Genomic DNA, 25,621 nt, shown 5'->3' on the forward strand with positions numbered 1-25,621 from the left:
TAGTTAAATGTATGTAACTGCTTTTATTAAGCTAAGAATATGTAAAAATGTACATTAAATATTAATATATAGTAGGACAATGATGATTTCATAGTGTCATTTTGTACCTAATAAGAAAATATGAAGTATATTTTTATTTCTCATGGTTCCTTTTGACTGTTCAAACATAGTTTTCTTGATGTCTATTCTCTTTATTTTGTCTTAGCATATATATTATAAATCAAATTTATTTCTTCTGTTCAATGATCATTTAAAGCTGCCCATCATTTTGTCATTGGCAGTTGGCATAATGGCATTGTCCAAATTATATAAAAATTAACAAAAGAATTCTTCTAGTAGTGTAGTTATTATCAACTGATCAAAAGCTGAGTCATCCTGTTTTTTAAGAACTAGAAAAACAGATATTAGCTTGTGTATATTATTATTTGCAAAATGACCAAAAAAATGCATTAATTTGAATAAACCAGAAATTATTTTACCTTATTGAAATACATTTTGCGATTTCTTACAATCTCACATTTGTTGTGCATATAAATTAAACTAAGATGATTATAACAACCTTTAATTTGCTTTTATTATACACCCGGGTGTGTAAACATCTGCTCAACATAACAATCATTTACCATGCACATTTGTGCCGAGGCTACATATTACATTATTATTACATCGATTGAGGATGTATACACAACAAATAAATAAGTTTAACTTGTATAAACAATAACACAATTTTATTGGTTCATACAAACTCTAAGTCCACCTACAATAAAATTATAAAGATTGTCTTAAATCAATACAGTACATTATTTGCGCGTACACATTATGATATACTGTAAAGCATAGTGTCATGAAAAAGTCTATTTCTCTATAAAATGGTAAAGATTGACTAATACTATCATAATCATTCGAGATAAATCTCAATTCCAATAAATAATTCGGTCAGATTGCTTAAACAAATTATATTAATGACATAGTTACGAGTACAATTATAATACAATGACTTGTCAATTTGCATAAAAAACATATGAAAAATGTAAGGTTATATAAACAATTTTTACTACTAATCCAAGGTAAATATTGGAAGATTCCTATTTTAAAATACCTAAAATTACAACATGCACCTCGGGATACTAAAAAGAAAGAATAATTATTTATACGTAAATTGGCAAATAACAATTGATTAAGATTATTTTTTGTGAAAAAAAAATGGTTAATTACAAATGGATCCAATAGACATCCAGATAGATACATAAATGGGGTTTGGTTTATGCCTAGCTCTTGTCGTTTAAGGATGTTGAATGTGGGAGTCTCTAATTAAAGTATGAGATTATTATTATTATTATTAATAATTAATTTAATCATATGATCTTATAACAATGGAGGGGTTAAGTTAAAGAAGAGAGGGGTTTATAATTAACCAATTTAATAATATAGTTTGTAGGCCATTAAGGGAACATAATGTAATTAAAGTAATGATTAAAATATAGTAAACCTCCCCCATCCTATGGTGTTTATAAACATGGAGGTTCTTCTTTCCTTTGGCCTTCAAAACTCCCTTAAAACAAGTAACAACTATTATCTTTTTTTTCACCTAAATTAAAATTAAGCATAAACTAATTCACAAAAAATAATTTAGTATCCAAAAAATTAAGCAAAAATGACTGGTTCAAGTTCACCTTGTGGTGCTTGCAAGTTCTTGAGGAGGAAATGTGTGAGGGGTTGTGTTTTTGCACCTTATTTCTGTCATGAACAAGGTGCTACTCATTTTGCAGCCATCCATAAGGTTTTCGGGGCGAGTAATGTGTCGAAACTACTTGCTCATTTACCGGCTAGTGATCGTAGTGAGGCCGCCATCACCATTTCTTATGAGGCTCAAGCTAGGCTCCAAGACCCCATCTATGGGTGTGTTTCTCATATTTTTGCCCTACAACAACAGGTAATCTGTGTCTCATCTAAAACACGATAAATTAAATCGCGTGTTTTTATTGTTTATTCATTTTTTTTGTGGCTCTTAGTAGCCCTAATTTTTGAATCGAATGAGGAATTTATAATTTTTGATGAAAAATTATGCAGGTTGTAAATTTGCAAGCACGATTAGCAGCTTTAAAGCAATTACAAGCAGCTCAAGGCTTGTTAAATGGTAATAATTCTAATCAAAACCCTAGTGAAAGATCTTCTTCTAATTACCCTCAAGATGTTCATAGTTGGTTGCAATCTGAGTACCCACAAATGGTACCTCCCTTTGATCCAAACCACCTCAACTGTAGCGCCGAATCTTCAACAATCTATGGATCAAATAATAATCAAGGAGGATATAATAATAACCATAACTCAATGGTTTTACAAGATGATCAAGATGCCTCTTTTGCTAGCTATGAAGGATCTTCATCTCATCACTCGGCTTCCATGGCTTCTCTTGAGTATGAGAATAAATCGAAATGGCCTTACCAAGACGCCGATGATCTTCACTCTATGGCTTTTGGCTACACTCAATATTCATTGTGAAAGGAAGCAAATTAAGCCATGATTTGAAGGTTTTTAAGTCTAGTTTTTATCCAATTTTTGAGATGCTACTTGCATACATCTTTGTTTTTTTTTTTTCCCTTTTCTTTTTTCGTTGATCAAAGCATGAGCTTTGATTACAATGATTAAATAGAATCCCTATATAAATCTCTATCTTAGAATCTAGATAAATATTTGTTAATATCTTTTAGATCGAAACCCTAATTTCGTATTATCTGCCTTCTATAGTAATGTTTTCTTAGATCTTTCTGTACCCATGGAAGATGTTAGATCAATCAATAATTATAATAATAATAATGTGAGTTTTTCAAAAATTTAAGCTTTTATTAGCTTTATAATTGGATTCAATTATATAAAGACCTAAAGCTTTGACTTAAGGATCTTTTTTACCTGACATCTTTTTGTCATAAAAGGTTTTTCCTCTTCAATCTGTTGTTAACCCTAATCTTCCTGATCATTTTCTTAAGTAATTAGTTTATTTTGGATTTAATCAGCATCATACCAAAATCTTCTGTCTATACATCATCAAACAATTTAGTTTAATGACAAAACCAATTTCAAAGTAGCTTAATTAGGTATCTAATATAACTGATCTGAATATGCTTAATGTTTCTTTCATACATGTGCTTGGAACTTTCCTGAAAAATTTAGGCTTACTTTGGTAATAAGAGGGAATAATTATGTATGATGCTTTTATTATGAAGGAGCTTACCTGTGTAACATATAATTAGGGAATGACTGATGGTAAACAAGAACTAATGTAACCTTGCGGATTTTACATTGACACATATGCTCGTGTCAAATTAAACGTATATATGTGTCCAACTGTCTAACTCAACTATCAAAGTTTTGGTCCAAAATCAAGTGTCCATGCCTAGGTCGAATTGTCAATAATTCAATGCCCGCCTTTGGGATATTCGATCAATCAAGAACTAACCATTTATTACTTATTAGACATTAACAAACTTCATCCTTCCTCCAAGATAAGCTAATGAACTCCGATCCTCCTAGCTTTGGCATGCCGTGTTTCGATTTGGTTAGGCAGCATGCACTTAATTAGACCAAAACATTAATATTAGAAAGCAAAATTATACTTTATATGCTATTAAACAATCCCAAGAAGATAATAATGAAGCTCGTTATCCTCGTTTTGTAGGGATAATTAGAGACAAACCTAACTTCTCCTAAATTAATCTCAATGATCAATATATTCTTGTTACTATACTATAGCATAAAGGTAGCTAGCTCACCAGTGTGAACTACGAAAGCACACAATCAATTTAATCCTATTGGGGAAGGTGAATTAAGAAGATAATAGCTTAATTATAATATTATTAATTGTATCATATGCGGCTTTAATTATCTTGGTAATTGGTTTTCTTAGGGATCTGCTACATATATGTAGATGGGGGTTCTATAATTGTCCTTATTAGGTTTTACAAGGTCAACAGTGAATTATTGGTTATGTAATTTATGTTATTAGGAGATGTGAATCCTATGATAAGATGCCTAGGCTTAAAAATGCTTCTTTCTTACTAAAAAGTAATCATCCCTATGCTAGATTTCTAATTAATAGCCACCAATTTGAAATCTCGAATAGCTAACTTTAATTTAGATTGTCTAATTCAGATATCGACTTCTTTTATTTCAGTTTAAGGTGTTTTGAACAATAGGTACACTATCCTTAAGTTTTTTTTGGTTATAATTGTTGATCTTAAAAGATCTTGAAGTATTACTTATAAAAGGCTCATCCATGCTTAATAATGTCAAGCACATAGAAATTAAATAAACCGGATCCATATCAAGATATAAAGCCATTCATATTATGTGGCCGACAAAAAAACACTCCAAAAAAGACATTATACTTTTCATCTACGTGTTTTAATAGATCTGACAAAAGTGAGTACATTAAGAGTTAGTTACACAACAAGTAGTAACTCTAAGGGTGAAATGTGGCTTGTTGTTTAGTAAAAACTTATTCTATGATAAATTTTAGAGGTTGATGTACTGTTTTCCAACTTTAAGATAATATACTTAGTAGTTCATTCATTTGATAGCTAACTTCTAATAGATAACATAAATTAGCTACATATACAACAACTTTTGCCGAACATGCCTTAGCTTAGAAACTAGATACTCGGATTAATAATAGCTTCGAGTTTTAGCATGATCAAATTTCCAACTTAAGCTTCAACAATCATCCAATTAAAACATCTGAAAATTCCTGGAATTTGGCATTGTGCATCCTACAATGCCATTCAAGCTCTCTGCCTACTTTCCCATTACACATTTATATAAAAATAAAACCACTTGAAAAGATTAACATATTTTCATGCAGATAATTAAACTGAAACATTCAAAGAACAAATTTAATTAACCTAAAAGTTTGGACATAAAGGAGGAAAAACTGGAAGATGTACAATTCTTTTGTCTATATAGATCTAACTCTAATTGCTCATATACCTCCAAGAACAGAAATTATCTTGCTAAAATAATTGTGATTTTCAACATTATTAACATCAACATCAAGCAATAATCAAATTAAACCATACCATTTTTCCTGTCACGCGGCCGAATTCTTTCCTTTAGCTAGCTGTTTAAGAAAAGATTAAAAGAAAGAAGAAAATATCAATTACTTAACCATTGAAATTTTTTAATTAATTAAAGTATAATACATAAGTATAGTAACCTTTTTGTCTTTTTGCTTGGTTTAGTAAAGCTGAAATAAGCCTTTGATCTGACCATGAATACAAAACCTTCAACTTGATGAATTTGTAATCTTTGACAAAATAAATGAAGTTTGTAAATTATAAGAAGATTATATATATAATATTATGATATAATGCTAGGGTTATCTAGTGGCAGAAATTGGGCAACTATGAGTGGTGCTGGTTTAAACACGGTGCTCACAATAAAATCCAAACCAAAAGCAACATTATAACGTTACAAAGCCCTAATTCTTAACAAAAATTACTTTTTGTTACATATAAGAACAAACTACCAATTAACAGATAAATAATTTTTTTTTGTTCATTTATACTCTTCAAATTAACCCTTCAATGGTAGGATCCCTATTTTATGAGGTTGACTAGACTTGCTTTAATTTACATGGCGCTTGCCCCACATTCGCACCAAAAAAAAAAAAAAAAGAAGACTTATTTTACAATTCATATTTGATACGGATGTCAACTAGTTTAATAGTAATGGTTAAAAATTTTCCTTTTTACTAATGTTATTGTCTTTTTGGGAGAAATAATCCTATCATTTTCTAAGTCTCAAGTAAATTACTTGGTTTAAGTCTTGAAGTGATAATTAAAACCCAAATCTTATAGTCATATTATGCCATTTGTATTTCTTTCATTAGTTCATAAGGTCTATCCTTTATAAAGGGTGTACAAAATCTATGTACACATATTACAACTTACAAGTTACAAGCATCTCACAATAAACCTATATGGCTATATGCAAATATATAATGTACTATACACTTGAATGCTAATTAGTTTGATTGGAAAACTTATGTATGGTGGTACCCGTTTGATTGGAAAACTTATGTATGGTGGTACCCGTGACATGTGGTATTTGTGACTTGAGGTTGAATTTCGTCTAAAAGTTAGATGTAATACATACTATATTTTGTTACATATATTTTAATATCATGGTTAGCTTAAGTGTGTGAAATGCTATACAACAAGGTTCAGTTGTCAACTATCTCCGATTAATTCAACTAATATATATTTTCCTATTTTTATGGCAGAACTAAGTTATACATTGTTTATATTTTCATCCCCTGAGATTACTTTTTATGCTTCTAATTTGGAATTTAGTCTAGCATATACATTTTTTTACACTAAGGGTTTGTTCTGATTTACTTAACCGAGCTGAACTGAACTGACTAGACCTGAACTGAAGTGAATTGAATATTTTATGAGAGAAGGAAATTAGGAACTGAATTGAACTGAATTGAACTGAAACTGATTGGAATTGAACTGAACTGAATTGAACTGAACTGATTAGAACTGAATTGAACTGATCTGAATTGAACTGAAATCAAACTAAAGAAAACAGACCTTAATACTCTTTAATACATCTAAGTCTCCGTATCACATCTACATACTTTGTATTATTTTTCAGTCAACTAATACCCCCGGTCAAACCGATGCACTTATAAAAACAGAGGGAGTAGGAAAAAATGTGGTTATATTTCTTAACTACTCTAAAAAAAAAAGAATAAAAAAAAATTCCAAATATGGGTATGATCTTAGTATTCTTAGTCTTGTGGATCAATTAGGTCCATCTTAAAATTGGATCATACTATTCATCTTATTAGCAATGTAGCATGGCCGAACAGGAACATCTTATTAGCAATGTAGCATGGCCCAACAGGAACAAAAAGCCGTAAAAACAAAAAAAATAAAGCAAAAATGCGGTGAGCGTGGATCGAACACGCGACCTTCAGATCTTCAGTCTGACGCTCTCCCAACTGAGCTATCCCCGCATTGTTGACTTTTTACTGCTTTATTTCATAATATTCTAAACTTAAAATATTACATATGGACCGGATATAATAATTCTACTAGTTATGGACCACTCTTAATCTATTGGGCCATTTATATTAATATGTATTGATTTAATGGGCTTATATTAGTTAAACCCAACTTTATTTAGTTGTTGAGGGAACACAATACATAGATTAAACTCATAAAATCTACTACCCCGTTTCATTTTTTTTTTTTTTTTGCAATTTTAGGGTATTATTTATGAGATATAAAACATTTTAAAGTAGCAAAAAAAAAAAAAGTAGCAAAAAAAAAAAAAAACAAAGTTAGTAGATTAAAATAATAAATACAAATACGTAGCAATGTGAAGATGAGTGATGAACAATTTTACAAGGTTAAGGAATTAAGCTTTCTGAATTTTGAATTGGAAGCAAAATAATTTTACACATGTACTTATTATTTTGTATAATTATTCATCTTTTAATTACACCTATTAAGCTGAACATTTTGTGATGATGAATATAATGTGAAGATGAGTGATGAATAATTTTACGAAGTAGTTTTTATGTTTTCAAACATAATTGTAATATCATTATGGAATTTTGTTCAATTCATAAACGGATACTAATAGTCTAGTAGAAGTAGTATCAATTTTTTTTTTTCCTCTAAGGTGTACACTTATTGGTGGCATTAATGTATAATTTTTAAAAATGAATATAAACATAATAATGGCCAAAGTTTAATATTGCGAGGCGTAAATATTGCTTTTTATTTTCCTGGATAAAAAAACACAAGTTTACATGACTAGAACGAACTACCATTACTACTAAATAGAAAAACAAAGTAAAATTGATACACCCAAAATCCAAATCATCATTTGCAAACTACAAAAAATAAAAAAATCACTAAAAAATAAATAAAAGCAATCTACTTCCTCCCTATTCCGCAGTCCCTAGCTAGTAAGCTTCAAGCAGTTACAACCAAAGTTAGAAGCTTTGAGCATTGGAGCAATAAAGTCAACCAACCCAAAACATAAAAAGTCAACTAAACATTTTCGTAAGAAACACTACGATTTCACAAATCCCCACTTTTTCTTTATCACCATAATTTGTCCGTTTTACTTGAATTCTTCCAACATTTTTTATTACAGAAATGGACAAGAGAAAAAGAATAATATGGTCGTTTCTCACAAGTCACACCTAAATAATATGGTCATTTCTCACATATACTATAAATTTATGAATTATGATCAAAGGTCTTAAAATTCTGTCCCTAATATATATAATTAATTGAATAAATAATAAATCCTAACACCATATTTATTTCATATTAGTTCAAATAAATTTTTTGAGATCATCACATAAGAAATAAATAATTATTAGTGAGAGCAGTGACTGATGATGAGATTATTGATTAATTCAAGATTATTTATTAATGATATTTAAAATAAATAGAGTATATGTATACCATGTCCTATAAATGATACTCGTATTTTCTACTTCGTATATAATTTCTCATCATATGTACAACACATAATAAAAATTGCTACCGGTTTATTTTTTATTTTGTCACTTTATGTTTACTTTATGAAAATTTTGTAACCAATTTTACATCAAAATTATTAAATTAACCTAAACTAATTTTATAACAAAATTATTTGATTAACCTTTGCCAGGAAAAAAAAAAAAAAAAAAAATGGGACAGTGGGACATGCAAATTACAAAGGCATACAACTTACAAGTACTTCCTAATGTATTGACGACTTTAACGGACACACTTACCACTTTCTTTCTTTTTTTGTAGTTGAAGACTACTTTCTTCCCTCTTTCTAAACCAATCTATTACTTCCATCTCTTTATGCTTACGACTCTTCTTCCTTTATTTTTGAGTTCTAAACTCTAAAGACTAAATTATGTCCCTCCTTTTTCCCATTGGACTACAAGTTTTTCCTTCTTGACTATCATTCTATCGTACTCTTACTCTTAGAATATTCGAGTACTCAATAATAATAATAATACGAATTAAATTTAGTCCTAAAAGCTATCATAGATTTAAAATTTTGTAACATAATTACGTTTTATTTGCATTTTATGAGTCCATCGTCTTTCATACTTTGTTTCTGGACTTCTGGAGTATTAACACTTCCTTTCAAGATTAGTTACACTTATAAACTAATACTTCATCCATTTCTTTATAGCATGTATGTATTGATTTTAACACTATTCACGCACTTTTCTTTGGTCATCTTAACTGTAATCAATTTGAGTACTGTCTTAATTAGATAGATTGTTTTGATAATTGATTAATTAATATATAGCTTTCAAAGTGCACTTGATGTGGCCCAATTATAAGCCAAAAACACCAAGTTGTAAACAAATGCAACGAATTATTTTGGAGTTTTTGGACCCAACACTTTATTTTCCGTTTGCTTGTCTTTCCTTTATATCATGTTGTGATAATTTGTTTAATATTTAGGGTGATGTATGAAGATGGTCAGCCTAGCTTGTTTGACTATAATCAACGTTTTAAACTTTATTTTAAGGAGCTAAAGTTTATGGGCTCGAAAAGATTAACTATTTAGTCAATTGCACTTTTTCTCATTGTCATCATCCACTCTTTGATTTAATTGCAATTAGATTCAACAATTCCATTTCTAATTATACCAAATTAATATCAAATTATGAGATCTATATAAGTTTTTTTTTCCTGAAAAGTATAGTTGGTCAATGCAAGGACCACCACATATGATATTATGTAGATATTTTATTAGCATACCCAAAATATATACCACGATAATTATAAGAAGAAAAAATTCAATATACGTAGTGTAATGTGTAAATATTGGTGTGCCCTTTAATCCTTTGTCTTAGCTTGTTATTAATTCATGTGTATTGTATTTAGTTTATCATAGAGCAAATGAGGTAGGTGCAAGGCCTCGAATGAGAAACATTCAATTCAAATAAGGGAATAATTGAGCGAGGGAAATTAGACGTACTTGATATAGTAATTGACTTGCATTTACCTATTCATCTGACTTGAAATAATAACTTGATTCATCAAATTGATAAATTAAGAACCCGTTCACATATACTGAACTGAACTAATTGGAGCTGATCGAACTGAACTGATGGAGTTGAATTGAACTGAACTGAGCTGAATTAAATAATTTATGAGAGAAGGAAATTAGGAGCTGAACTGAACTGATTGGAGTTGAATTGAACTGAAATTAAGCTGAAGTGAACGGACCCTAAACCGTAACGAAAATTAAGTTACCTAAAACTAATTTGGCTAGGAATTATATTATATCTTTTATAATTTGTTTTATCACTTTAAGATTTGCGTGCTTTCAAAATACCACCTCCGGTCCAAATTAGTCGCAACTTTGGGGTATTATTTGTGAGATATAAAATATTCCAAAGTTGCGAGTAATTAGGACCGGAGATTGTAATAATAATGCACATCACAGTTTTGAGTTTAAAATTTAGGTGAAACACTTTATATATTCAATTACTTATGTTACAAATTCCTTATTTAAATAAAAAATAAATTTGATGAGTTTGATTTCTTCACGGACGGTCAAATCAAAATTTTAACTAATTTATATTTAGAGAAGCTGCCGAAGTTTCTTACGTTTGATGTAGGCTTGTGCTTTCAATTAAGGGGACAATTTGTCCATCTATTTGACAACAATTGTGATTACATACTTAATTTCTTATTAAAAGATATAAATAAATATTTAGATATCTTAATTATATATTGGGTAAACCTACTTATTCAAACATATTTGCTCAAGGCAAAGTTGGGGTCCACTTAAATACTAACTCTCTAGAAATTTGGCATTAGCTTAATGGCCACAATTATAACTTTTGCCTCCTTACTAATCCCTAATTAGTGAGTTAATCAACGTAATGTCATCATTTAAACTTGTACGTGGACACTAATTATATTTAATTTTTATGAATATATAAAAATGTTTCTTTCTTTCAAAAAAAAAAAAAAATGTTTCTAAGAATAAACTTTTTGGTCTTGCTAATATACACAAGTAATATAGTATTATGGACAGCTACTATGTTGGACTTGCGATTTGGAAAAAGGACACGGATGGGTTAAACGTATCTCAATGGACATACGTGTGATTAATTTTTTTTGCTGCTACATACGTGTGATTAATTAACTATACTAATTGCTTTGGTTAATTAGTTATTAGAAGCAATCATTATAGAACCTCCCTTCTTCTCACTTTATAATGAGGCAATTTTATTAACTTTTTCACCATCCATTATATATATATTAACTCTATTTTGAGATATATATAATTAATATCTTCCTGTTGGATAATCTATCCATGTATAAAGCTCATCGACATTAATAGTTAGTGATTAAAACTCAACAACATAAATAATTTTTAGAGATAAATGCCCTCGGTGACCTTGAGTTAATGAATGAGATCAGCATGTGCGCAAATGGGTTAATGACAATTTACAGGCTAAGTGGAGGGATCCAATTAACTGCCCTAATGGTCTCCTTGAGTGTCATGGGGTTTATGAAAAGCACCCTAATTTATTGTTAGGGTCTTAATTAAAAAGTAAAAAATATCCAAAAAATGAAGGTAATAACTCACGCTTTTGGACCAATTTCGAATTTTTTTTTTCTAAAATTGAACTGAATGTGTGAGGCAGTGTCTGGGATCATATAAGTTGGTTTGAAACCATAAGGTCCATAACAAACCTAACAATAAGTTTGTAAAGCCCCGAGAATGATTTTGATTCAGGTTTGTGCCTCTTTCGGAATTATGATTACATTAATAGTGAAAAGAGAGACGATTTTGATCTTACACAAAATTGGTGAAATGGAATGATGATATGAGACTAGGGGAGCACATCTTCACTGGTTAGAACATTCAAAGTGTCAAATCGACTGTCGTGGAATCACCATCTTTTTTGGAATTTTACTTACGAAGTAATCACATTGGAGGTACGTAAGTAGTTTGAGTAAACTCACAAAAGAAATCAACTAGCACCTCTTGGAATGAACCCTTATAAAAAGGCACTAGCTTTTGAATAATTAATATGTAAATTAAAATTAATAGTACTATTTATGTCTGAAAAATTGTTAATTATGAGCACATAGGACAAGATAGGATTCAAATAGCTAATTAGCTAAATACTTCATAGTATGAGTTGGTTACTACTTGTTTGGGTCCAATTTAGTCTAATTGGGCCTGGTCACTGAATGATCCAATTAAAAGCCCAAGGCTAAGGTTCAACTCTCCAAATATGCTAAAGTCAAAAATCAACATCCTCAAAGCCATGTCAAGGTCAGTCAACGGCCCAATCAGCTTGGCCCAGCCCAACTGACTTCCGGGCCCAATCCGCCTCCTTCATTAGCCAAGGTATAAAAGCCAACAATTTGGTCAATTCTTGGTAAGACAAAAAAAAGCCTCAAGCAACTAAACTCTTGCACAGCTTTCTCTCTCTAATATACTGACTTAAGCATCGGAGGGGCCTTCCTCGGCGTCCCCCCGAGGCTAGTTTACGTGTATTTGTTGTGCAGGAAACCCTCGGCTCCTGCGTCGTTCGGACCGAGATCAAGTTCCCTCAAGATAAAAGGATCTTCCGGGATCCGATTGTTTTCATCCGAAACAATTTGGCGCCGTCTGTGGGGAACGCTACTAAATTTCGCGTCAGTCATCAAACACTCCGGCAGTCGCCATGACTAAGAGTGGAAAGAGTTCCAAGAAGGCTAAGAAGGGAGGAGGCCAGATTACGGTGAGGGAACGCCAGCCGGTTTATCCCTCCCCGGAGCAAGCCTCTTCCGAATCGGAGGCCCCCATTTCTCCGGAAAGGGAAGCCTCAAGAGGTCCTAGCCTCCAGGAGGAGAACACCTCGCACCACACTCGGCAGCCGGGGCCATCCCCGAGACCGAGTGGCTCAGGTGCGAGGAACTCCCCGCCGCGCCATAGCGTGCAATCCAGGTCACATCCGCGGGAGACTCCTCCCTCCGGACCCTCCACCGAGGAAGTGGCCAGAGCAGTGGCCACCTGCATGGAGTTCCTTAAAGCTCAAGGGGCTCCAATCCAGATGCCTGATGATCACCAGCCGAGAAACCTGAAAAGGAGGATCGGTCAGGATGATGGTGGACAAGTTCCACCACATAGACAGCTCGGCCAGAGGTGGCGAGGGGACACCCGAAACTCCAGTAAGGAGAGGAGGAGGAACCCTCAACCCTCTGACCACTCTGAAGCTCAGAATTCCATGGGGCCCTCCAAGGACCCGGAATTCGCCCGCCGAAGCGTTCACGAACGCTTGGGTTCGAGGGAGGTGAGTGTGCATAGCCGCCTCACCTTCCCAGAGGATACCGGACCCCACCCAACCTTGTCTCAGCCGGGGACGAAAACCACTTCCACCTCTGAGAGAGGAGGGAGCGAGGTCCCTGAGGCCGGGTACAAGGGGAAGGCGGTCATGGTTCCATCGAACTCGCCCTTCCAGAAGTGGATTCTGGAAGAGCATGTGCCAACGGTCAAAATCCCGGCACATATTACTTACGATGGTACCTCAGATCCTAAGGATCACATTGCCTCTTACGAGGGGCACATGTATCTGAACCCGAGGTCTGAGGCTACCTGGTGTAAATACTTTCCTACGACCCTCAAAGGTGTTGCCCAATCCTGGATCACCAAAGGGCTCAAGGAAGGCTCCATAACCGGTTGGAACGACCTCTCCAACAAGTTCAAGAGCAAATTCTCTACGGCCAACCGCCGAGAGAAGACCACTGCAGAGCTAATGAGTCTGCAGCAGGCGGAGGACGAGAGCCTCCGCGACTATCTGACTCGCTTCAGCAACGAGTCATCCGGAATCACAAGCCTGGATCAAGGCCTGGCCGTGTTCGCGCTACGGAACGGCCTCCAAGCTGGAAAGTTCCTGGACTTCATGGTCATGCATCCCCCGCAGACCCTGGAGGAAGCCTTGGAAGCATCGGATAGGTTCATCCGAGCCGAGGAGTGGAACAGATCCAGGTCTCAGTCTCGTCCGAGAATTGAGAAGCCGAAAGGGCAGCAGCCCGAAGTCTCGGCGCAGAGGAAAGGGAAGGCTAAGGCCTCAGAACCGTCCTCTGCTGCCGAGCCGAAGAAGGAAAGACACTTTCCCTACACGGGAAGGTACGATTCATACACTCCACTCTCCCTTCCCCGTGCTAAGATTTTCAGCACGACGAAGGACGAGGGGAGATACAAAAAACCTCGTCCGTTGCCTCCCTGGCATCAGACGAGGGGAAAGGACCAGTGGTGCGAGTTCCATGACTCACCCGGACATCGCACCGAGGACTGCGTCCAGCTGAAGGACCAGATTGAGGATCTGGTCCGCAAGGGGTACCTGAGCCAATACCTCGCGGACAGGCGCGAGGAGAAAAAAGCTGAAAAAGATTCTCGGCAGGACCTCAACTTCGCTCGGAAGAAGGATAAGGGACCTCAGGGCAAGGAGTCCCTCGACATCCTAGTTATTTCCGGGGGAATCTCGCGAGGCACAGCCAAACGCCAACTGAGGGGTCTAACCCATCAGATTCATCAGGCTGAGCTTCGGCAGTCCCAGTCACCGGCGCCGAACATCCTGTTCACAGCCGAAGACTGTGAGGGGGTGGTATACCCCCACGATGACCCACTAGTAATCATTCTGGGCATCGCCAACCGCAACGTCTGGCGGACCCTCGTCGACGGCGGTAGCGGGGCGAACATCCTCTTCCGAGGAGCGTTCGACCAGCTGAGGATGGGAGCCGAGCACCTGGCCCCCGCACCCTACCCGGTGTCTGGGTTCAACGGCTCTTCCTCGTATCCTGACGGGAAGATTACACTTCCTGTCACCATCGGCGAAGGCCGAGCAGCTAGGAATATCATGGCCGAATTTTTGGTCGTAGATGCTCCATCTGCATACAACGTGATCATGGGGAGACCCCTCATTCACGGCATTCAAGGAGTCGTCTCCACGTATCATCAAATCATGATATACGTTTCAGACGAGGGACGCTCCGAGAAAATAAAGGGCAGTCAAAAAGAAGCCCGCCGATGCAATCACCTCAAGCCATCCACGTCTCGCCGAGGCGACCGTGGCGATGGGGAGGAAAAGCACCGGGACCGAAACGCCAAAAAGCCGAGAGGCTCAGACGTTTCGGCTAATGAAGCCCCAGACAACGAGAAATCTGATGGGGGCCAAAAGGCTGACTCCGCCTCAGAGCCGAACGACTCTGATGGCCAGCCGCGGTCAGGAAAGTCTGCTAATATTGATAGCAGGCCGGAATTCGAGGAATCCAACTCTAAGAGCATGGAGACGGATGACCTGACCGAGTCAATAGAACTGACCGTAGGAGATCCGAACAGATGTGTTAGCATCGGGTCGTCACTGGAGCCAAACACCCGTGCGGCACTCGTCCAACTCCTACGGGCCAGTGGAGACGTGTTCGCCTTCTCAGCCGCAGAAATGCCCGGGATTGATCCGGACTTCGTCTCCCATAGGCTTAATGTCGACCCCTCCAGTCGACCCATTAAGCAGAAAAAGCGGAACTACTCCGCCGAAAAGAACCAGAACATCGCAGCTGAGGTCGATAAGCTCCTAGAGGCTGGGTTCATTGAACCCTGTCAGTATCCGGAGTGGCTGGCCAATGTTGTAATGGTTCAGAAGGCAAATGGTAACTGGAGGATGTGCGTTGACTTCACGGACCTGAATAGGGCATGTCCCAAGGACTCCTATCCGCTGCCGAGGATCGACCAACTGGTCGACTCGACAAGCGGGCATGCTCTGCTCAGTTTCATGGACGCATTCTCGGGATACCATCAGATCTTCATGCACCCCGAGGACCGAGCTAAAACAGCGTTCATAACAAGTTCCGGGTTGTACAATTACAGAATGATGCCCTTCGGATTGAAAAATGCGGGGGCAACATATCAGAGGTTGGTTGATCAGGTTTTCGCCGAGCAAAAAGGCCGAAACATGGAGGTTTATGTTGACGACTCAATCGTCAAAAGCATAAAAGAAAAAGATCATGTCACGGACCTAGCCGAAACCTTCGCCACCCTCAGAAAATACAAAATGAAGCTGAATCCGAAGAAATGTGTCTTCGGCGTGAAGTCAGGCAAGTTCCTCGGCTTCATGGTCAGCAAGAGGGGGATTGATGCAAACCCCGCCAAAGTACAAGCTGCTTTAGACCTCCCCGAGCCGAAGACAAAAAGGGATATTCAGCGTCTAGCCGGGAGAATGGCTGCCTTGTCCAGGTTCATCTCACGAGCCTCAGACAAAGGGCTCCCTTTCTTCAAGGCGCTGAAGCTCCAAAATTCAAAAGGCATTGAATGGGGAGACGAACAAAAGTCAGCCTTTCAGCAGCTCCGTGAACACCTGGCTCAACTCCCAACACTGGCAAGGCCAGTCGTAGGAGACATCCTATACTTATACGTGGCGGTCAGTCCAGCCACGGTAAGCGCGGTGCTGCTAAGGGAAGAAGAAAAAGTTCAACAGCCGATCTATTTCGTCAGCTACACCCTGACAGATGCCGAGACGCGCTACCCATTGTTAGAAAAAGTGGCTTATGCAGTGGTGGTGGCTGCTCGGAAGTTGCGACCCTATTTTGATTCTCATCAAATAGCGGTTCTAACTGATCAGCCGTTAGAGAAAGTCCTCGGCAAGGTTGAAAAATCCGGTAGACTAGCAAAGTGGGCTTTCGAGCTCACCGAGTTCAGTATCGGTTATCAGCCGAGAACAGCCATCAAGGCGCAAGCCTTGGCAGACTTCTTGGCCGAGTGCTCCTATCAGGAGACTCTGGATGCAAGGAGGAAAATCTGGACCGTCTTCACGGATGGGTCCTCCACCGTGAACGGTTCGGGGGCAGGGGTCGTCATCACCTCTCCCGAAGGCAAAACCTTCGAGTATGCACTAAAATTTTCATTCAAAGCCTCTAACAACGAGGCCGAATATGAAGCAGCCATTGCTGGCTTAGACCTGTGCATATCGTTGGAAGCCGAGCATGTCTACCTCAAGACAGATTCTCAGCTGGTCGCCAATCAGATCCGGGGGGAGTATGAGGCTAAAGAGCCTTCAATGGCAGCTTACCTCACAAGGATCAAATCGACAATTGCGAAGCTGAGATCTTTCGAAGTAGAGCTGATCCCAAGGGGTCAAAATGCTCAAGCAGACGCACTCTCCAAACTTGCAAGCTCAACTCTGACTGAGTTAAGCCGTTCTGTCTATGTGGAGGTGCGCCGAGAAAAGAGTGTAGCCGAAGCAATATCAATCTGCTGCGCTGCACTCGAGCCGAGCTGGATGGATGACATCCTGGCTTATAAACTCAGGGACGAGCTCCCCGAGGATAGGAATTCGGCCTCCAAGATAAAGCGGATCAGTTCACGATTCCTCGTCTTCGGCGGCCAACTCCTCAGAAAATCCTTCTCCGCTCCATTATTGAAATGCGTGGGTCCAACGGATGCCGACTATATTCTCCGAGAGATTCACCTCGGCATCTGCGGAAACCACATAGGAGGGAGAACCTTAGCCCACAAAGCTCTCAGGGCAGGGTATTTTTGGCCTACAATGATCTCGGATGCAAAGAACATGGTCAGAAAATGCGAGAAATGCCAAAAATTTGCACCGGTAATCCATCGGCCATGCCTAGATCTCCAGCCAATTCTTAATCCTCTTCCATTTGCACAATGGGGGTTGGATATTCTGGGACCCTTTCCCGAGGCCCCATACAAAAGAAAGTGGCTGATAGTCGGAATCGACTATTTCAGCAAATGGATTGAAGCGGAAGCTGCTTCAAGCATATCTGAGCAAACTGTCAGACAGTTCATCTGGCAGAACATAATAACTCGGTTCGGCATCCCAAAAGTTTTTGTGTTCGACCACGGCAGACAGTTTGACAACCTGCCCTTGCGCCGATACACTGATCAGTTCGGGATAAAATTGGCTTACTCCGCGGTTTGCCACCCTCAGAGTAATGGCCAAGCCGAAGCCGCAAATAAACAGATCCTTAACGCTCTCAGAAAAAGAGTAGAGGATCAAAAGTCCAAGTGGGTAGAGGAACTTCCGGGAACCCTCTGGTCACTCCGGACAACCGAGAAGGAGGCAACGGGGCATTCACCTTTTCAGCTGGTGTATGGATCCGAAGCAGTGCTTCCAGTGGAAGTGGGCTCAGAAAGCCTACGAGTGAATCTCTTCTCAGCCGAGGAAAATGAGCAGCTCATGAAAGAGTCCCTCGACTTCCTTGACGAGATTAGAGATCTAGCCCGAGAAAGGATGGCTGCACACAAGCTCAGAATGAGCAAGTCCTACAACCGAAGAGTCTATCAACGACCTCTCAGAGTTGGGGATTTAGTTTTGAGGAATGCTGCAGCTGTTCAAAAAAGTCGCATTCATGGCAAACTCTCAGCATCTTGGGAGGGACCTTATGAAATTTATCAAGAGCTTCAGCCCGGTACCTTCAGACTCAAACAAATGGATGGCACCGAGCTGAAAAACCATTGGAATGCCGATGTGCTCAAAAAATACTATGTGTAAATCCTTCGGATAGTACAATCCATGTAAGTACACTGATTTTGTTTGTAAAAAGGCCATCGAGCCAGTATTCATTCAGATTGCGTGTATTCTTTAGGTCTTTATGCTTTCTACGGTTTTTCAAAAATTCAAGGTTTCATTCGGCGCTGTCCGGGGTATTGCATAATGATGCCTTGTACCTCGGCAAGCCGTAAAACCTGCCAAAAAAGGATACAAGCCCGAAGTATTGCATAGTGATGCCTTGTACTTCGGAGAATCTGTTCCTTTGGGCAAAAAGGCCATAGACTTATCCGAAACATAGCCTAAAAAATAGGAACTGATAAAGCCCCGAAGTATTGCATAGTGATGCCTTGTACTTCGGATGAATCAGTTCCGGGTGGTAGTTGCAACTCTGAAGTATTGCATGATGATGCCTCGTACTTCAGATAAACTGCTGCCCCGGCATGGTGTTTCGGATAGTTGTTCCCTTGGATGAATTGAAGAAAGTGTCACAAGAGTACCATCTCTAGAGTGAAAACTCTCAGGTGGGAAATCAGTACTTTAAAAACAGATGTAGAAAATAAAGCAAAGTGTTCAAAGATCCTCGGCTTAGCCGAGAAAAATTATCAGCCATTCCAGAATTCAGAAGACCTCATCTTCAGATTTCTGGGGGGGCAGAGGGAAATAGAGAAATGGCACAACTGATCTAATACCCTTCAGCTCAGCCGAAGTTTGATACTTATGTCAGTTTTTTCACAAGTTGAAAACATCCGAGTACAAACGGCAAAAAGAAGTCTCAGCAGAAATGATTCTCGCTAGCCGAAGTTCTGCACTTAGCAAATATTTGAAAGATCATTCAAAGAAAGCAGTAAAGTGCGAAGACTGGTAAAGCGAAGGAAAAAATACACAAGAAAGCTGAGAAAGTGAACTTCTTTGAAATAAAAATGTTGAATTACAAAAATAGTCGGCAGCCGCCCACAAGCGGAAAGTAACAGCTGCCGAAATACGTACAGGCAAAATAAAAATATAATAAGCTGTTGTACGATAAGGCAAGCTGAAGCAAAAAAAAACAAAAGGCAAAAATTCAGAAAGCGGCAAGTCTAAAGTTGAGCGCATGATGAACCGCAAGATTCTGAAGACGACTGCCCGAGTTCCTATGCTTCAGCCTGAGGATCAGACTGGTCAGCTTCATTGGGCCCAATGGCGGTCTCAGCTCCAGCAGCAGAAGAAGCAGGCTTTGCACTCTGCCGAGCCTCCCTTTCCCTCTGCTCAGCCTCCAACTCCATCCTCTCAGCTTCTTCCTCGGCTTCCTCAGCCTTAAGGATTTCAGCTTCGATTGGAGTGGCATACTTCATGTGAGGGTCTTCGGGATCTTGGACCCATTCAGCACATTTGGACCAGTCCAGCTTCGGCTCAGCATGAAGGCAGACCCTTCGGCACACTCTGAACCCGTTTCTAAAACCCATTTCATACTCTTCTTGGGTATAGATACGGACTTTGAGTAGAGCCTCAGCATCGGCCAACTTCTTCTTCGTCTCCTCCAAGTCTTCCTCGGATCTCTTCAGCTCATCGACGAGCTTGGAGGAGGAGCCTTTCAGCTCGGTAAACTCTTGCTGAACCTGGGAAGCCTCGGCCTGAACTTGGACCATTTCTTCCTTCTTGGCAGTGAGCTGATCCTCAGCCTCTTGTAGCTTAGCTCTTTGAGCTTCAGCAGCAGCAGCAGCCCTTGAGAGTTGGACATCCCTAGCTTGGAGCATCTCTTCAGCAGCCATTCTGCTGGCTTCAAGAGATTCTAGCTGATGCTGCACCTCAGCCTGTGCAGCAGCTCCTTGGATTCGGCTCTCGATAGCAGCCTTGAACTTGGAGATGTCCACCCCCAGGTGCTCTTGGAGGAATTTTTCCCCTTCCATCAGTGGGGGAAAAACCTCCATCTCCATAGCATCACAGAAGGTTTTCAGAGCTTCGGCAGCTTTTTTACCGTACTCCTCAACCTCCTGCTGCTTCTCTTCAGCTGCTGCCTGCTTCAGCTTAGCAAGCTTTAGCTCTTCCTCGGCTACCCTTTGATCGTGCTCGGCAGCGTCCACCCTATCTTGTAGGGAATCTATCAGCTCTACAGTGAGAGTCTGATTGTGCACGAACTGAAAACAGGGGCACAAGTTAAAAAAGTAAAAAATAATAGCTGAAAGGTTGAGTTCAGAAAGAAATCAAGGCAAGGAAAATTACCTGCATCATCAGCAGTTGGTTAGACCTGGCTGGGTCAGGAACTGATCTACTGGATTCGCCCATCCCAGCAGTGGCCTTCAGCGACCAGATCCTTGCCCTGTCTACTTCGGACATGCCAGCAAAATTGCCGAAGTAGGCTGCAGCTCCTTCTCGGTTTTGACCCCATATGAGGTCCCAGATGTGATCTGGGATTGGAATTCGGGGGGCCGAGAAACCCATTTCTCCAGAATGCAGAGTCTGGAAAGAAGGGAAGGACGACGATGGAGCTTGATTAGCTTTGGTTGTCTCAGCATCGTCCTTCTCAGAGGAGTCAAGTACTATGACCTCCTCTTCTTCAGGGGTGAGGACGAAAGCCTCAACCTCTCTTGCGATATCTGCCGTGAAGCCTTCAGCACTTGACATCACGGCATCTTTATTTCCGTGCTCAGCAGCACTCTCCTTGATTTCTTCTTGGACCCCTCCCTTAGGTCCGGGAGTTCTCTGATCCACCTCCATCTCAGGAGGTGGTGGAGGGGTCTTTTGAGGAGATTGGGGTGTTGGCTGGGGAACCCTCGGCGATCCATTGCCTTCCTCAGGTTCCCTTATTGCGACGCCGATGGTCATCGGCCTCTGCTGAAAATCATGAGGGCCGATGATGGCCATCCTTCGGCGCCTTTTCAGAAGGGGCTGCTCGTCCATATCTGAATCTGAAGACTCTTGTATTTGATCTTCGGGACGAACAGGAGCTTTGCCTTCTCTGTGTCTGTTACTCTCTTCAGACTGTAACAGACAGGGGGGGAAGAAGAGTGTGAGTAAAAAAAAAAAAAAAAAAAGAAAAGAAAAGAAAAAAGTTGTCTAAAAACTCACCGAGGTCTTCAGCAAAGCCTCGTCTTCTTCAGCTGCTCTAGCTGCAGCTTCGGCTTCAGCAGCTCTGGAGGACCCTTCTCCTCCTTCACAAGCCTCAAGTACCCGTGCAACCTCTTCGGCTGTGCGGGCAGCTTCAGCTTCTTCTTCCAGCAGCTGAAACAAGGGATCCCTCTTCTTCCACCAAGGCTTCTGCCTCTGATACAGAGCAACAACCTCAATTTGGAAGTGGGAAGAGTCTAGGTGAACCTCTCGGCGCCTTGGTTCAGTGATAGGGGGAGCCCGATCAGTTACGACTCGTTCTCGGCTGACGCCAAGGCGAGCGTAATCAATGCCGACGTTGGTCTCGTCCCGTTCTGAAAAAGAAAAGGGGAGAAGTCAATTCAGTTAGTTCGGCACATCACAAGAAAGCAAAATGAAAGAAGAAAAGAGATAATTAAAAGGCCTCGGCCCCAGCCGAAGAAGATTACCATCCCTAAACTTTCGGCTGAGGCCGACAGCTGCCAGCATATTCTCTTGGAAAACATAGTGCGTATCGGGGAGCCAAGTCTCCGGGATATGCTGCATTCGGCCGCTGCCTCCCCGGTTCGGCAGCTTGCCGAAGATGTTCTGCTGATTTAGGTTCGGGTCTGGCCCGCTATCTTCGGGAGGACCTAAACTTCCCATATCAGGATCCGGCTCGGCAAGATACCGGGGAGCGCTGAAAACATAAGGATGGCTCGGCTCCGTGGGCGCCCTAACCCAAATCCATTGACCTCTCCAGTCCTTGTCTGAAGAGTCGTTCGGCCACATGGTTAGGAACGGGGGCCGAGACTCAATCCGATACCACCCAGAACCATGGCTTCCGTGCCCACTCTGAATATTTGGCACTAGCCGATGGAGCTTTCTGAAGCAGTGCAGGTTCGGCACGTATCTGAAGAATTTGCAGACCCATAAGTACGTCATTACCCTTCGGATGCTGGTGGGGGTCAGCTGGCACAGGGAAATGTTGTAATGGATCAGCAAGTCTCGAACGAATACGTCCAAAGGGAACCTCAGCCCATACTGAAGCTGTCTCGTGTACACCCCCACATACCCCGGGGGTGGACGATGGATTCTATCGGATGCTGAGGGCATTCGGCACCAATATCCATCAGCTTCAAAAATGCCATAGTGCAACTCAATTTGCTCAGCAAATCGATATTGATCGGCGTTCTCTACCCACCATGAGTAGGGACGGTTCTTTATCATGGCCGAAGCTACTTCGGCATCCTCCCACTCTGAAAACCCTGGGAGGATATCCCAAAGGACAGCGGGAACTTCATCATCCCGTCCTGAAGCTCTCACCCCCTCAGCCCTCTGAGGAGGAGCCGAAGAAATGGGAGTCGCCCTAACCCCTTCAGCAGGGTCAGACTCTGTCCTTCGTCCATTCCAGGTCCCAATCCTGTCCCTGGGATCGGGGATTAGCCTTGCTCTTCTTGGAGCACGGGCTCCACCTCTAACTCCCCTCACCATCGACGAATTTCGAAGGAAAAAGTCGAAAAAGGGGAAAGAGTGCAAAGTCGAGGAAAAATGAAATAAAATCAAAGGAATTTACCTTGATCTGAAGCAAAAGCCGCCGATTTACGAATTGGTAGTGACAGGTCTCAGCTTCTAAGCTTAATGCTCGGGGAATTTGCGAAGTTTTGATGCGGGCTCTTGAGCGTTCTTGAGAATTCTGGGTTTGTGTTGATGAGTGAGTGGGGAGAGAAGACGCGCCTCTATTTATATCTCCAGAAATGGGAATTCAAGGAGTCTGCGTTTCAATTTCTCTCAAGCACCCCACTAAGTAGCCGTTAAACACACGACCTTGCAGTTAAATCGCCCACTACCCGTCCAACTTCCGCAATTATCCACATTAACTGTTGTTATCTCATTAATCATGGGTTAATTACGGTTTAAATTCACATTTTTGGATCAACAAATCATTCACTTCCCTCCTTTTCTGATTAAATCAAACCCGACCCGTCATCCTTCCAAATCGGGTCTGGGGGGCAAGTTGTTTGGGTCCAATTTAGTCTAATTGGGCCTGGTCACTGAATGATCCAATTAAAAGCCCAAGGCTAAGGTTCAACTCTCCAAATATGCTAAAGTCAAAAATCAACATCCTCAAAGCCATGTCAAGGTCAGTCAACGGCCCAATCAGCTTGGCCCAGCCCAACTGACTTCCGGGCCCAATCCGCCTCCTTCATTAGCCAAGGTATAAAAGCCAACAATTTGGTCAATTCTTGGTAAGACAAAAAAAAGCCTCAAGCAACTAAACTCTTGCACAGCTTTCTCTCTCTAATATACTGACTTAAGCATCGGAGGGGCCTTCCTCGGCGTCCCCCCCGAGGCTAGTTTACGTGTATTTGTTGTGCAGGAAACCCTCGGCTCCTGCGTCGTTCGGACCGAGATCAAGTTCCCTCAAGATAAAAGGATCTTCCGGGATCCGATTGTTTTCATCCGAAACACTACTTACTACTAGTCTACTACAAATTTGTCCTGTGATACTGTACTGGACTTGTTATAGTTTTTCATTGGTAAATATAAATTTATTTAGGAGTACTCTTGTTATCTGGTTAAATACCATAAACTTTTTATAAAAAAAAACCATAAACTTACAAACTTATCATGTACTTTTTCCGTTTTCTTATATAGAGTAGTTAAAACACTTTTATAAAATGAAAATGTCACAATAACATACGATAAAAGAAAGGTTTTTATGGTGAAAATTATACTATTACCTTTATTTAATTAAACCTCATGACTCACTTGAAATACTCCTAATAATCTCTTAACCCCATTTTAAGTGTACTATATCATATAAGGCCTATTTTTCTTAAATATCAATCATGATAAAGTGTGTGTTGCAATTATAAAGAACGGATGAATTATGGTTACCTTTTGTTTTAAAAAAACTGCACCATTGACAAATATAAATTCTTTATATTATGCATATCATGGTGGGAAGTTTCTTAGGAAATGCGTAAGTAATACAAGGATATATATTATGCTATTGATTGATAAGATATATTTCGAATCACATGAGAAAATAGGGAAATTTGATTATTTATCAAGAGCTTTTAGGGCCATATATACTAAAATCCCCTCTTCTAATAGTATTTGACCCATGCATGTGTTGCATGCTTTAGCTTATAGCGTTGGTTATTATTTATTGTCTTATTCCAAGTGTTTTCATGTTTTTGGTTGGTAGACTAAACAATGTATCCTTAATATTGGAGGACAACCAAATTGTGTAAGTAAATTACTTAATGTATCCTTAATATTGGAGGACAACCAAATTGTGGTGTAACTAAATTACCTAGTGTTGTATGTAACGGAGGTCTTTGTGGACGACAAAGTTAAGATGAACTTGTAGACTTGTTCTAAAGAGAGGTGGTTAAGCAATATTTAATGGTTTTGGTGCATGGTGGATGTAACAAAGATACGAGGTCGATAATATAACATTTATCGTACATTTGAATTTAAATTGTCTTTGATAGATCAGAATATATGTATATAATACTTCGTATCATATTATGTTTGCTATAAAAAACAGAAAATTTTCGTTCGTTATCGTATTATGAAATTACTCTGACATTCAATTAATTAGAGTTGGTAGATAAGACGATAACAATACCATAAGGAAGCTATATAACAACTAAACAAGATTGATATCATAATATGAACAATTTCATTAGCCTATTAATATTAATTAATAAAATCTGACCTTAGTTGATCAATTAATAGTACATATATTAAAAACAAAATAATAGTCCAACTAAAAAACAAAATAAAAAACAAAATGCCTCAAATTTGGGTATTGCCTCATTTTATAATATGCCAAACATATTTTTTTTATACTAAGTACTAAAATTAGCTCCTCTGACAATCCCCTGTATTTACAATCATTTGTGGGATTAGAGTCATAAACCACCACCCTTATATATTTCTTTTTTTTCCTCTCTATTTTTTTATAAAAATAAAAAAAGACAAGAAATAAATTAAAAAAAAAAGAAAAAAAGA

At 39.4% G+C, this 25,621-nt stretch overlaps 1 protein-coding gene, 1 long non-coding RNA gene and 1 other non-coding gene across 3 annotated transcripts; 1 reads left to right on the forward strand and 2 right to left on the reverse strand.

Moving 5' to 3' along the window:
* Positions 1-1,057: 1,057 nt before the first annotated feature.
* Positions 1,058-4,358, forward strand: LOC110733144 (LOB domain-containing protein 29-like). Its single transcript, XM_021913168.1, has 2 exons — positions 1,058-1,933; positions 2,071-4,358. The coding sequence occupies exons 1-2, from the start codon at positions 1,655-1,657 to the stop codon at positions 2,500-2,502; spliced, it is 711 nt and encodes a 236-aa protein (XP_021768860.1). The 5' UTR covers positions 1,058-1,654; the 3' UTR covers positions 2,503-4,358.
* A 530-nt stretch (positions 4,359-4,888) lies between these two features.
* On the reverse strand, positions 4,889-5,299 carry LOC110733145. The gene is made up of 2 exons (XR_002513564.1): positions 5,210-5,299; positions 4,889-5,113 (listed from the first exon to the last, which is right to left on the reverse strand). It is a non-coding gene; the product is annotated as an uncharacterized LOC110733145 (long non-coding RNA).
* A 1,646-nt stretch (positions 5,300-6,945) lies between these two features.
* Positions 6,946-7,018, reverse strand: TRNAF-GAA. Its single transcript has one exon. It is a non-coding gene; the product is annotated as a tRNA-Phe (tRNA).
* Between the last annotated feature and the right edge of the window lie 18,603 nt (positions 7,019-25,621).

The sequence above is a fragment of the Chenopodium quinoa genome, unplaced genomic scaffold (assembly GCF_001683475.1).
Source record: "Chenopodium quinoa cultivar QQ74 unplaced genomic scaffold, ASM168347v1, whole genome shotgun sequence".
Taxonomy (NCBI): Eukaryota; Viridiplantae; Streptophyta; class Magnoliopsida; order Caryophyllales; family Amaranthaceae; genus Chenopodium; species Chenopodium quinoa.